Here is a 14,725-nt window from a genome sequence, read left to right on the forward strand (position 1 = left end):
AACGTGCAATTTAGCTCATTGACTGGAGACGTGTGCTGTGTCATATGCGTAAAAATCGTTCCAAAATCGTTCCAAAATGTCTAACTAATCCCGAGGAAGCAACAGTGTAGAATAATATCTGGGAAACTATGAGTGCTTTGTCAATAAAGGGGTTAATAGAGTAGTCTGCTTGCTACGAGTTGCTTAACACAGTGGAGCTACCGAGGGCCGTGTTTAAACAAGCCATAAAAATGAGTTATGACCGAACACGCACCCGCTCTCACGGTTTTTTTTTTAAAAGGGCTACAAAATCAGAGGGTAGTCCCGTATGAAAATGTAAGTGGGGTTTTTATTTGTGCGCATTACGACACAATTGCTCTCCTTAATGTCCGTCTCGTTCATGCCACGCGGTGATTTATGGGCTCCCGAAGGCGAACGCGGCTCGCTTTAAACCCGATGTCTGCAGCCCACACACTCAGCGGTATGTGTGCGCGGTGTTAACGTGGAAAATTATTGGATGCTTTAATTTTTTTTTGGTAGAATTTTGAAAGGTTAAACTACATGCAATCAGCATGTGTGCATCAAACCATATTTTTAAAAAAATGCCAAAGTTTTGTTGGTTTATTTTGTTTGTTTGTTTGTAATTTATCTAAGAATAAAACAACTAAAATGTGCGTAAAAAGCTGTGAGTAAAAAACATTTAGAAGTTGTAGTTTTCTAATTATTATTCACATAATTAGATATGTCGTTTAATTTGCATATTTAATTAATTATGTTTATGTGCATAAATAATTATTTAGAAAATAACTACAAGGACAAAGGTTGTATCAAGTTAAATGTATTCTAACAAAAATATCCAAGAAGCTATACAAAAATAAAAAGGAGCAGGTTTCCATAAGTCTATGAATATTGCATCATAAATTCACACACACACACACTTCATTTCATTCCAGGAACTGTTGTGGTAATTACAACTACTTCAGAGATTCAGAATCGAGCCTTACCTTGTCAAATATCAACAAAATTAATGTGCCCAATTTACAAACAATTATAAAAATTCGTGTCCACGGGAGAGAGAAAAACGCGTGCTGTTGGAGTTAATAGTTTAGATGCTGCAGGTCGATTGTGGTTAGAGACTCCGTGAAAAAGTAGAAAGTGTCCGTGGATAGGTCCCCGGGGCTGTCCAGAGACTCAGAGAGGCTCGGCGAAGCGGCATCGGACAGCTGCAGGCAGGAATCCGCGGAGAAAGCCTGGAAGTCGTGTAGGGAGACGTCTAAAGCCGGGGGACTGCACTCGCCATTGTCCGGATGTCCAGATGCCGAGCCGGGCCCTATTGTTGACAGGCATCCCGCAGTAGAAGTGGGAAAATGTTTGAGATTTTTGTCATTGCAGTTCAGTGGCGCGGCTGTAAACGCGACTTCGCTGTTGTTGTTGTTATTATTGTGCGTTTGAAAAGTCTCGTAAAGGGACCCCTCCTCGTCGTCTTCGCTCTGCAGTGACTCCTCGCCCGCCCCTCGGCCTTTCCCGTCCCCGCTGTGGCTGTCCTTGGTCTGGGTTTGCCTCTTGTGCTTCATGCGTCTGTTCTGGAACCACACTTTGACTTGGCGCTCGGTCAGGTCCAGCAAGGCCGCTATCTCCACGCGTCGCGGCCGGCACAGGTACTTGTTGAAGTGGAATTCCTTCTCCAGCTCGAGTAACTGTGTGTTCGTGTACGCGGTCCTCAGCCTCCGCGACCCCCCTCCTCCTGCTACTCCTCCGGCCGCGAGACCTCCAGCTCCGCCGCTCCCCAGTGCCGCTCCCACGCCGCTTTCCACGATCTCTGGCGAGCCTGGACACATGGATCGCGGTTAGATAAACAGTGAGCAGCGCGCAGGCTCTCATAGCGGTGGAGCAAAATGGCTGCTGCCTTTGACGCATAACACAGGCTTCCCTTTGCCTATAAAGCTGATTCTTATCACGCTTTAAATATACCCAAATGCTCCAAGACGCACGAATGGAATTAGCATTGTATTACTGCTAACCAAATAAACTGAAATAAATGGCAAATAAAACACAATAAAATGAAATAAATATTATGGCCTGAGTCAATTTGAAGGTGATCCAAACGCTATGAAGTGTTTTGGAAAAAATATATCTTAAAATAGCTGTCTTGAACTAAAAATAAATAAAAATACAAATCAGTATTGCTCAACAGAGTATAGAGTGGCGAGGCTGGCCCCTTGTGTGGGACACTAAATGAATGCTCGGGCTAGCTTCCTCGGCAACCATCAGTCTTCATTACTGTCACGCATCAAAAGTCGTCCACGGCGCGCTTTGGGGGGAATAAATCACCACGTAGCAGCCACACTTTATGTATTTACATGCTCATTGTGCCATACAGAAAGATTTGGGTTATCTGGAGTGCGCCTTGGATGCAAAACAGTGAATTAAACACTTATTTTTATACATATATTCTAATTACTGGATCTTATAACGCAAAAAGCTACGAATCAATATGGCACAAATCCAATGCAATAGCAATGCTGGTATCTATCATATTATCAAGAAAGACAACTATGTCTAATTACGCATAAGTCCCCATTGAGTAGCTTGTTACCTACTATGCATTCAGTTTGTGATTATTGTAGACTTAATAATACACCAAAAAAGTCTTAAACTAACTTTGCTCTCCTCTGCTCTCTAGGCCTGCTTATGGAAGACTAACCTTTTGGAGAGAAGCACACGGCCCCGCTGGAGATTGCACTGGCGCTGGACAGGTGGTTCCTCTTAGACGCCTTCTTCTCGCGCATCCACGGGTACTCCGGGGGCAACGAGGCGGTGGGCAGCGGACTGCACCCATCGGGGCTGTGCCTGGGCCGGCCGTGGCGCGGATGGCTGCCCGGGTTCAAGCTGGGGATGGTCTGCTCGAAGGGAGGAGGCAACAGCGTCGGCCGTGAAAGCGTCGAGCCCTTGATTGATGAAGTTTGGAATGAATCAGCGACAGGGGGGAAAGATGTCAGGCACTCAGCAAGCGACGGCTGACTATTGATAAAACCGCTCTCTCGCTCGAATTCGTAATTCATCTCCGCCCGTTCAGAGCCGAGGAAAGTTTGCCACGCGTGATTTTACGAACTCTACCGAATCGACGAGGACGAAAAACACATACAAACATACTCCCCGTGCACGAGTAGACTTTTTTCACAGTGGGGACCATGCAGGCTCCGGTTAAACTATTGACTTCATGGAGGTTGAAATTGAGCCGCTGTCACATGATTACCTCTGCCCAATGACAACTTAGGGTTTTATCAAAAGACTGTCTTGCGTGATTGATCCGAGGAGAGCGAATGAAGAAAAACTCTGGCGCGCCCGCAGTGGACACGTCTCATTTATTGACATGTCCCCCCGTGTCCTCTTCACTCGCGTCCTCTCCACTACGCAGAAATATTTAAGAATGCCTGTCGATGATTCCGGGGAAGTGGTGCTGGCTGAGTCGGAGAGGGTGCATGCGCGCGGGTTCGTCCTCCTTTCCCGTATTGTTTGTCAGTCGTGAACGCCCCCCCCCCCTTCTCCCCACACACACACACACACCCACACGCGCACAGCTCGCACACATTTTCACACCGCCAGGGCAGAAAACACGCGGTGATGTGGAGATCTGCGGACAGCTCCTTTGCAAAGCGTAGACTCCCATAAAAGTCACCCCTTAAACGCAGAATAGTGACACACGCGCCCGAGATACGCGTGGCAATAAAAACAACTATTCATAACTTTAATATTGACTGATACGACACATTGGAGGCTATAAAGGCGCTTTAAGATCCGAGCTGGGGGCGTAAATACTGTTCACTGTCCATATCGTCCCGCTGTAGTCTTCCAAATTGATATTTAAAGACATATTGTGGAGTGCATTTTCGTTTGTACTAGAAATGACATATGGTTGGGCCTATCCACTTTGGCGTTAACCAGGAGGCATTTTTCACTCGAATATGAGTGTTAAAATAGGAAAACATTGAGCGTTTTTAGTATCTTATCAATGTATTATTTCGTTTTCCATTTATATTGACTTAGCTGAACCACGTGGCTGTTTTTATGACACAATAAGATAGTGAATGGCTGCATGGAGCAAAACAATAACGCATTACAACGGTGCATATTCATTTCTATATCCACTGCCAATGATTTCATAAAGGCCAATAGAAAATGAACAACTATTATTGAAGAACAGGATTACATAGCATTTCCTTCGTTAACTCCTTCCATTCAAAAGACATCCCCTAATCCCTAATTATGCATCAATCTATACTTAGATTATGCCATGTTTACATATGGCTACATGAAATAATTGACCCAAATTAAATTGCGTTGTAATGCGGACTAGCACATGGAAAAGCGTTATTGAATTGCGCCAAATCACCATGATCTGTTTACAGCGCGTTACTAATCACTATATATAATAACGTAATTTACCAACGTTCGATTGTCTAATGTGATATCATTCTGTGGCGTGGAAAATATGTGGCGTAGTAAGAATATGTTCATATTTTAGAAAATTATCTGTCCAGTGCATATCTCCATTTTAACATGAGCATGAATGAAGGCTTTGTTAACGAAGGGGGCACAGAGGAGGCCTTTGTTGCAGGTCACATATCACAATTCATATTTAATTGCATAGAATGGAATATAAACAGTCATATTGCATAGATTTATCCAACAGAATACTATTTGAATTAGTATAGGCCTTTTGTGGAAAGGAGAGTATAGCTGCGTGTGGCAAAATACCGTGCGTAAAAATGCGTAAAAATGCGTAAAAAGATCAGCTGATGTGGAATTACGACAAAGCAGAGCCCTATTACGTTAACATTGGTCGTTTTCCAAAGCATTCCTATATGTGTTTATGGTAATGCCTTTCAATGGCTTCTCCCAGCTATGTTTACTCATGCCTCCAGAATGCTCCCTCCACCAAATCCTCACATGACAAGAGGAAGAACCATGTAACATTTCCACACGAAAAAAGTAGGAAATCTATGACTGCTCGAATAAAACAGAAAGAAAACAGTGAGGGAAAAACGCCTTCGCCTCCTCTCATTTTTTGCTTATATACCAAACAAAGAGTCCTGGAAGCCTGCGCGCGATCAATCTTACTCGCCAAAAGGTCTGACAGCTCGGGTGCCCTCACAGCACATTTAAGGCTTCTAACTCTCCCCCGGATCAAATGCAGCCAGGAAGCGGCGAGAAACACTGGCCACTAAGATTAGGAACCATTTTTACGCGCACTGGTGTAGCCTTTCTGTCGCTTAAAGGGATGTTTTAGCAGACAAATATGACTTCCTTTGGCTGCTAAGAGGTGCTATAGCGGGCCGATGGTGAGTACAACGTGGATGGGACGTGTATACCTGGTCTTCATATGCGTGTGGATGCTATTGCGTAATTTTGTTTTTCGTGACGATTTGGAACGAAAAGATGGATCGGTTGCTTTAGTCTTTTGCCTGCGTCTTTTTATCTTTCTCTTTTGTGTGTGAGGTGAACGAGTGGGTGGCTGCTTTGTGAAGGATCGGTGCCTGTTTTGATTTAAGAGCAATTTCCTATAAGGATAAGAAAAAAACAATAAAATCAAAATCTCGCAAAGCGTTATTTATGTGCTACCTGTGCGTAGAGCATATGGTTTGGATGAGAGGCAGACTGCGTGTGTGTTGGATTCAGGAATACTCTGGCACACCACGGTTCAATTGTTCGAGGGTTCCCCTGCTAGCCATATGTCAAGGCCGTAATGCTCGCGCCCCGCTATATCAATCATAATCTGCTACAGCTGACTGCGAGACGGCGCAACAAAATTTTAGACATTTTCAAAGTATTTTCATTATTATACTAATTTTGATATTTTGAGTATTTTAAAGCATTTTAGAGAAGTTGTGTTTTGAAATTAAAAGAATAAATATGTGGTTTTGTAAAAACGTTTTTGAGAAGAAGCTGAACAAAACTTGAATATTTTTCTTCTTTAAATCTACAACACCAGATGCACTCCCCTCTTGTATCCAGGGCACTTCCCTCTTGACATCTCCTCCAAATATGAAAAATTGCGGGCCAAATGAACCCGCTTTGAGGCCGTGTATCCCTCCGCATCCGCCTGACTGACGGAACACATGAGCGAATTATTCCTCAAACGGCTTCTCATTTGGCTTCTTGTTGTCTCGCTCTCTTGCAGGCTCCGCGCGCACAGCTCCACGGTGACATTTTTATTATTATGGATGTGCCCACGCACACGACACGGGGCGAGGAGAAGGCCACCCGAGTAGGATTTTTTTTTTTTTTCCCACGAAGTAGTAATACCAACGTGATGTGACGGTGTTTGGGGTAATTTATTGCAATCGTTTTTTGTTTTTTGTTTTTTTGGGGTTTTTTTTTGTTTGTTTTTTTTATTCAATTATGTTTATGTCCAAATAATTCTACAATGAAAAATGCATTTAATAACTGTTTAAAAAAAATATTAATTCAAAGCGAAATGTTTCAATTATATTTCAAATGTTGACTTTATTTCTTCAAATTAGAGCAGCATGGAATGTAATACATCGAAAAATAAACTGCAGAAATGAATGATGCTTCGTTTTCAATAAAGTAAAACAAAAATGCTATCCTGTGTCCTTCTTTTCGCCACTCTGGCATGGCTGATTGATATTACATTACAAAGAAAGCACCTCCTCGAAGAAACGCAGTGGTGCGGACGAGGCTAGATAATGCCAACGGTCAAATCATGACAAGGACAAAAATAATAAATAAACTTATATCGTCCACGAGTGAAGGAAGCGTGTCTGTCAATGGAAACCCTCATAATACCAACTCAAGTGCAACAAAAACACAATTCTTCAATTGCGGATAAATAAAAATATGACATTTTCACATTAAAATGAATAACACATGTTCATAATACCCTGTTTGTTGTAAGATTGAAAATAAAAAGATTAAATATATGTGCCCCCCTCCCCTCCCTGTCCCTAAATCTAGTCTACACCTAACCACCCAGTCACTACCTACCGCTCTACAGCCCAGAGCTCTGACAATGGCCAACAACAAATAAAGACCGAATTCAAGCAAGTAGTGATTATTTTTCCTAGCGCTACTTCACACATGGAACTATGGCGACAGAAACAAAAGGTGGAAGCATAGAAGAACAAGGAGGACTGAGGAGGCGTATGGAAACAAAGCGGTGGTGATGCGTCTGGAGGTGGCGGATAGAGACAATGGGGCGGAGTGATCTGAGGCAGGGGGAGTAGGGTGAGCAGACTGCGCCATGTTCGCTACAGATGCGTCAGTTTGGGCGCTTCCTGGATTCTTCCCTGAGAGTAGTGCGGCGTTAGGTCTGTGTACGTGGGCGCTGGCTCGCACACGCCATGGTGCTGCCCGCTGCCCATGCTGATTGCTCCGTTATAGTCCATATTCGGCGGGTGAGGCAGGTGGCTCAGGCCGAAAACGGATGTCCCAGAGTTGGGCATAGAATCCATGTATCCTCCGTACACGGGGCTGCCCTGCATGTGTGTCCCGTAGGTACCGTTGCCTTGGAGAGCGTCGTACTCGGGCGTGGCTGAGTCGGTGCCCGGGTAGCGCTTTTGGGGCTGAGAGGGGGTACAGTTGTTCAGAGGAGGGGGGTATGACGTGGACATGGCGTATGCGTTCTGGTGAGGTTTGTTGTAGGACGGTGACGATTGGGACTCATAAGGAACACTGTTTACTAAAGAATGCATAGAGCTGAGGTACCCACCGCCTCCTCCGTTCCCCGCACCCGGAGCGCCCACAGGGCTCCGAGGGGACTGCGCCCCTGGAGAGGGCATCATACCCACGCCCTTCTGGTCCTTCTTGTATTTCATCCTGCGGTTCTGAAACCAGATTTTGATCTGTCTCTCAGTCAGATTGAGTAGATTGGCCATCTCCACGCGCCGCGGCCGGCACAGGTAGCGGTTAAAGTGGAACTCCTTCTCCAGCTCCACCAGCTGCGCGCTCGTGTACGCGGTCCGGGCCCTTTTGGAGGCAGCCGACCCGGGCGGGCTCTTGTCTCCGGGACAGCTCTCTACTGTAAAGAGAGAACGGAGTCAGTGTGATTTTGAAAATAAGGCCTATACTCCACTGTCCCTTTTGTGTGTCAATCCATTTTTAATTCTCATTAAACATGTATTGAATATAATGCCAATAGATCAATGTGTAAATCCGTCAATATTAGGCCATCGCAATTTCACAGCCTTGAGAGGATGGGCATGGAGCAGGTTTGATCACAATCACTGGGAGGAAATCCTGAAAAATGTGCTTTTAAAATTCCTCAACACACATAGGAAGTTCCTTCATATAAGCGCTCTTAAACAATGCAGCCTAGATAATATCAATCCTATATCTTTAAAACAAGCATAAGCAGAATGCCAAGTGTGTTACACAGAGAAACAATTGACAGTGCGCTCTGGGCAATTTTTGAACTGGAGACCATTTTGTCAGAGGGTAGGTGCTTACAGACAATGCCACTGTCACACCAATCCTAAGTATTCCATACAGTTTAGTATTTCAAGTTAAATCCAGCACCAAATACAATGAAGCTGTGCTTTTCATTCACCAGTTCAGGAGTTTTATTTTGAAACAGTCAAAAAATGAGAAAGTGCTTGAAGCACTTTCTGTCATCAGACCAAGCCTTGTTTTGACATCTCAACTCCACTCAAGTCTCTCTCTCATTACCAGGTAACTCATACTCCTGTGTTCCAATTTCAAACTTGTCACTCAAATTTTCAAAATTCTATCATAAAAAGTGTTGTTGTGTTTCATGACCACTAAACTAGAGTGATCAGTCTACATGTTACCAGCTGCCTAAAAGTGCATATGACCACACCTCCCCCAAAACACCAAACATCATTATATTTAAGATCTGACTAAAAAAGTTTTTCATTTTTGTGAAGGTTATAATTTTACTTCCTGGTTGGACATGGACAGCAAATATGCATACGCAGAGGTAATTCCATAATTGTTATTTAGCAACCAGAATGTTTAAGACAACCAAAATATGTCAAAATTACACAATAGTTATGGTTAGACTAATAAAAATACATGTGAATATCATTCACTTGTTAGAAGAAACCTTAAACTGTCAGAAAACCTTAAACTGTGCATAAACTGTCCATGCGTTTTGGATGGAGTTTTGGTGTTGATGACAGAGGTTGAGGGATTTTTTTTCAACAAACTGACACTTAAAGGGCCCATATTATGAGCCCTTTAAGTGTCAGTGCCCTATATAATATTATATATTATAAACATACCGAAGTTGTATTTTGTTTCATTCACACATGTTTAAAACCTTAACCCTGCATACTGAGACTTAGTTTTTTCCTCAAACTGAAAACGCTCTGTTCCACCTTGTGATGTCATGTGGTAATACAGGAAGTGCTCCACTGTGTTTTTAAACTCCATACACCTTCACGAGAATCATTTGGATAATTTCAGCCCCGGAATTGCCCATCTCTACTGAATTGAAAGTAAAAGGTAAATGTTAAATTGAAAACCACCACTACATGACATCACAAGGTGGAACAGAGCATTTTCAGCTTTGGAGTTATAGACAGACTAATAATAAAGAATCACTTAAACTTGTATGAATTAAACAAAACATAACTCCAGGTATTTTTTGAGGAGGTAACAGCATTAGAACATGGCTTAAAGCTATGTACAGTTTTCGTAATATATGACTTTTAACTGAGGTAAAACTGTGATATATATTTACCACAGGTAAAACAAGAAAACCATAAGTCATATGCACTTTGAGACCGCTCCTGATCGATGTTTTGGACCGGCCTCTTTGTGCGGTCAGGACCTCTTTGTAGAACTGCAGAGCCCAGCATTCTGCCTTCACAGAGAGGGGAGGGCATCAGGGCTTTCCAGGGGAAGACACTCAATAATGGATAGACCAGGTTCCAAAATTTTGTACAGTACATTTTTTGTCTTTGGCTAAACCAGATATTTTGGTTCATATCCACAAAAGTAAAATTTCACCTTTCTTTTAGGGGAGATAAAAATGCATTCAATCTTGCTAGATAATAAAAACATGATATGTAAAAAAAAAAAAAAAAAAAAAACTAAACAAAAAACAAACCCTCAAAATAATATTTCTCAAGTAGAAGTACAAAGTACAAAGTAGTAGTGGAGCAAGAAGTTACTCAAGTGAGAGTTAAGAAAGTATTTGGGAAACTACAACCAACGTAAGAATTATTTTAAGAGTAACATCTATACTTTAAAGTTATTGTAACTGGATGGATGGAAAACGTTCTGCTGTTTTCAATGGACAGATCAATAAAACCGAGACAAACTAAATCATTTCTGAAGGAGTGATGCAAGAAACACAAATGTTCAAATCATTTTAAATTGTCAACTTGTCAACCGAAACTTTTACTCAAGTAAGAGTAGTGTTACACTGCCTATGTTTATACGCACACTAAAATCTGATTTGTGGAGCTTTAAGATAATTTAAATGACATATAAACAATTACATCTGATGAGAGTAATCTGAAGAACCATGATCTGAAAGAATGTCTCATGTGAAAACTCAGAACGTCCAGAATTCACTCACTGAGCTGCAGAGGCTGCACTAGCACTGGTTGATGATTGGCTGCAGGTGCTGGTAGTGACAGTTCAGATTAGAGAGTCCTTTTAGGTTTAAGCCAACTAGATTTCTGCATTGAGGCTCATTCTGCTTTCTGACTGGATAACATAAACAACTTGACCATGATGTCCAATCTTTTTGTAATTAAGAATAATTTACAATTGTCATCAGTAAAAGCTACATCTAATTTGAACATGTTTACCTCATATCTGGGGATACCGTTAGATCATACATTACATACAGTTTCTTTAACATGTAGATTAGCCAAGTCCTTTGTTTCAGGTGATTGCTTAACTAAACCTAAACTAAACCATTTCATCTGAGTCTTAAAATCCCAAATCGTGTCTTAAAAGGCATCAGACTACTTCAACTTGCAGCAGCGTTCCAACTTCCAGTAGCTCATCTGTCTCACCTGTCACCAGAGGAATGCTGTGTGACATAAGACTAGCATTAGCATTAGCGTTAACAGATGAAAAAGCCGTTAACAGCATAGTGGGCAGGGCCTCGCTCGTATAGGCTCGTCATTACTGCACTATTTATGGGGAGCGGGGCAGGTCTGTTCACGTTTTAACATCCATTTGGGAGACATAAAAACACTGTTATTGTGGAGTTATGGTTTGCGCAAATGTGTCAAGCGCTACAAGACAGACGGCGTCATGAACACATTAGATGACAAGCTATGAGCTGCTATTGAAGGATGGTACCAGTTATACTTCTGTTTTAAAGCCCCACTGTGTAACTTTTCCAAGAGAGTATCCATCACCTGCTTGCTCCATGGAGACTGAATAAACTATTTCGTTAATTAACTGGAATGTTCCACAGTACGGCATGAAACTTATCAAGACAAGGTTTGTAGAGATAGATGAGTTGACCCTTCCAAGTCACAGGTCAGATCTACGGAAAGGCAATCCCACTCACAACATGTATTTTTTTCAAGGTATAGATATATTTTAGCAAAAAAAAAAAAAAAAAGCAGTTAATTGAGAAAATGTAATATAGATCAGATTAATGCCATGCTGGGTAAAAATTATCAAATTGTCATGGAAACAATGGAGCACCAGAAAAATTATACAGTGCACCTTTAAATTCACTACACACTGACTGGAGACAGCAAAGGTTTGGACCTGTGACTCTCTGGTTTGTTGGAAATGCCTCATCTCTGCACTGCTGTAGTTAAATAGTGGGATTACGGAGCAAATTATCTTGGTAAATTGTCAAATTTTTATATAGTAATTTTCCACCTTCAAGGCACTCAAAGCTCTTTACATTAAGGAACCATTCACCCATTCACACACACATTCATACACCAGTGCACGCAGACGCTCTGGGGGGACGAGGGTCAAATGTCATCCCAAGGATACAATGGCAACTGTGAGAGCTGGAATCGCACCGTCAACCTGTGGGTCAATGAATCTGGATCTGACCACTTCACCAATGATGTTTTCAATGTTGAGAGCGGGATTTGAACCTGCAACCTTCTATCAGTGGATGAACACTCTACTCAAAACTCAAAACTTAACTGTACTAGGCATAAAAATGGCTATTTCTGGTATAAAATATATGAATACGAATACATATTTAAAATAGAATTAATAATAATAAAAATAAATTCACTGTAATAAGCCTTAATAAAGCATGAACAAAGACTTAATTCATAATAATGCCTTTTCTGGATCACAAAAGCTCATTGTGTAACTATTGTCAAATTAGAATGTGCATAACCATTAGAAACAGCAGTAATTATGAATAGTCAATACAATATGCAGTTATAACATTGTTGAGTAAGTCTTACTTTTATGCATTTTATTATCAACATTTGATATGGTAAAAATATAAAGAATACCAAAATAAGCACAGACCTTTGCCAAGGCATTAGCTGCATGAGAAACACCGTGCCTAGAATTTTTATTTTGTAATTTTACTTCAACTAATTAATTGTTGAACAGGTCCAATGATAAGATCAGTTTATGAAGCTATCCTCCTCTTCAATATTAAAGGCCCTGTACCTGATTAGTTTCCATGTTTTTGAGAAAAATTTGATATTGAGGTCAAAACATGTCCGCCCTGCATCGTCTGTGTTTTATTCCCCGACAATCATGAAGTCCACGGTTAACATGCTAGTTGTTGGTAGCATTACTGTGAGAGCAAAACTCCACTGGCCTCTGAAAGCTGTGAAAAGCACTTATAAGTGCAGTGAATAATTAGGATGCTTGGAATGCATAAGGTTAGAGAGGATTAACTTTGGACCATTACAAACCATGTTAAATTAACTAGTTCATTTTTTTTATGGTTTAAGACAGTAACAATTAGATAGAACCAATTACAAGGAAGACAATAGTTTGTTTTGTCTTTTACCCAATCACTGGAATGCATTATGTTCTATCTCGTTCCCAAGCACCTATAGAAAGAAACCAGCTCTTGTACATTTTTTTACAATAGCAAAAGTGTAGCATGCCCGAATGACCTACACCTTAACGCATGGTTGAAGCACTTTACGCTAGCACCTCCGATAATGAACTACTTATTACCAGATTAGTGGCTAAAATGAAAAAATGGCCCCCGGATTACACCTCGCATCTCGTCTGACGACCCTAAAATGCAAATGCCATCCTGTGCACCCACAGGGAGTCATATGTGCTTGCGATGTCATTTAGCAAACGAGCTACGCCATCTCCGGCTATACATTTGCTAATTTGCCCATATAGGAACGCTAAGATAAAGCCATTAGTGGTAGCATCATTACAGCGTTCTCTAAGGCGATATGTATGTGGTCGACTTCAGCTCATTTAGTGTGGGAGGTCATGGGAAGACAGAAGAGAGAAAGGTTTCAGGGTTTGTGTCGAGTAAATAACCTATTCTTTGTGTGTGTGTGTGTTCTGGTGTGTGTATTTATTACACTGTGGGGGCATCTGTACACACACATCATGGGGACCTGCTGCCTTTACAAAAATCCTTCAGTATTAGTATCTAAAGTTCAGATATGGGTCAAAATAGAATAAAGTCTTAAAACATGAAAAAAAACATCACTACTTCATTTTAAATGGTTTGCAGTGGTCCAAAGTTACTCCTCACTTGCCAAATGAATTCTGACCGTCCTCATTATTCACCACGATTTACACAACTCTCAGGGACCAGAGTGAAATTTTGTCATCCCGGTAATGCTAGCATGCTAACAGTGCACTTCCTATTTTGACCACAAGAGCTCTTTCAACAATATATCTGTACTGGGGCAAGACACATTTTGCTCAAATGGGGAAACGTATAAAATTAAACCATCTATCTCCAGGGAGATAAGTAGGTCAAACTGCCAATCTAAGTCAGATCTGAAGAGTGGTGATGCTGCTCACTGCCAGAATGTATGCATTTCAGGGTATGCTTGAACAATAAAAACACCAATTGAAAAAATACAAGACAGATAAGTTTAATGTTACACTGTGGTACATTCTTGGCAAAGCAATAAAAGCTCAGTGAGACAAGCAGGACCATTCACCAGAAGAAGTTAACATAGTGCTACATTAAGGTTAGGATCATTCTCCAGGAAATAAATGGATGTCAGTGTAATGTCCCCAGCAAGCAAAGAAACCTAACTATGTGTGCTTGTGCGTGTTTGGAGGGGGGCAGGGGCAGAACAAAGGGTTTGTTTTTGTTGTCTCGTGGGGACAGTGTGTGATCAGAGGACAGTCTGTTTACATTAGGTAGGTCAATGGGAGGTCGCTACAGCAGCAAATGGACAATGTAAATACAATAGAAGGCTCCCTGGGATACATGCTAATGTTAGGGCCAGTGTGGGAATTAACTAGAAAATAGACTAATAGGTTGGGTTCACGTGACATCATAACACTCTAGGATAGTTTAAACTGAGCTGGAGGCCAGATTGGGACACTAAAGTTCAGATGGTGCCATTATTCAACCGTAAAGTGATTGTGATTGTCTTCAGATTAAAGGATTTTAAACCATGGGATTAACATGACATGTTTGTGGAGCCAATCCCTAACAATTAATAATAAAGTTCAACATTTGTAGAGCATAAATTTTCCAAAAAACAGTGAATCTCCCATAAAGTTGAAGGCCCCTGCTCTCCATTTCAATTCATGACATCAATAAATTCTAGAGGATGACCCTATTTTGATCAACTATCCATGGGTT

General features: G+C 41.5%; 2 protein-coding genes across 7 annotated transcripts in view; both read right to left on the minus strand.

Annotated features, from left to right (window-relative positions):
- Positions 1-805: 805 nt before the first annotated feature.
- LOC117378912 (homeobox protein Hox-A2a-like) lies at positions 806-5,787 on the minus strand. Its single transcript, XM_033975602.2, has 2 exons — positions 2,684-5,787; positions 806-1,807 (listed from the first exon to the last, which is right to left on the minus strand). Exons 1-2 carry the CDS (start codon positions 3,039-3,041, stop codon positions 1,077-1,079), a joined length of 1,089 nt encoding a protein of 362 aa, XP_033831493.1. The 5' UTR covers positions 3,042-5,787; the 3' UTR covers positions 806-1,076.
- A 687-nt stretch (positions 5,788-6,474) lies between these two features.
- The window catches only part of hoxa3a (homeobox A3a), a 42,295-nt gene continuing 34,044 nt past the window's right edge, over positions 6,475-14,725 (minus strand). For 4 of the 6 annotated variants that reach the window (XM_033975067.2, XM_055225167.1, XM_055225165.1 and 1 more), the window contains one exon: positions 6,486-8,020. In XM_033975067.2, coding sequence (XP_033830958.1) covers positions 7,251-8,020 — 770 coding nt within the window. In that variant the 3' untranslated portion in view covers positions 6,486-7,250. Of the gene's footprint in view, positions 8,021-14,725 lie in introns of all 6 variants that reach the window. The other 2 variants (XM_033975066.2, XM_055225168.1) reach the window with 2 other exon arrangements.

Source organism: Periophthalmus magnuspinnatus, chromosome 11 (genome assembly GCF_009829125.3).
Source record: "Periophthalmus magnuspinnatus isolate fPerMag1 chromosome 11, fPerMag1.2.pri, whole genome shotgun sequence".
Lineage (NCBI taxonomy): Eukaryota > Metazoa > Chordata > Actinopteri > Gobiiformes > Gobiidae > Periophthalmus > Periophthalmus magnuspinnatus.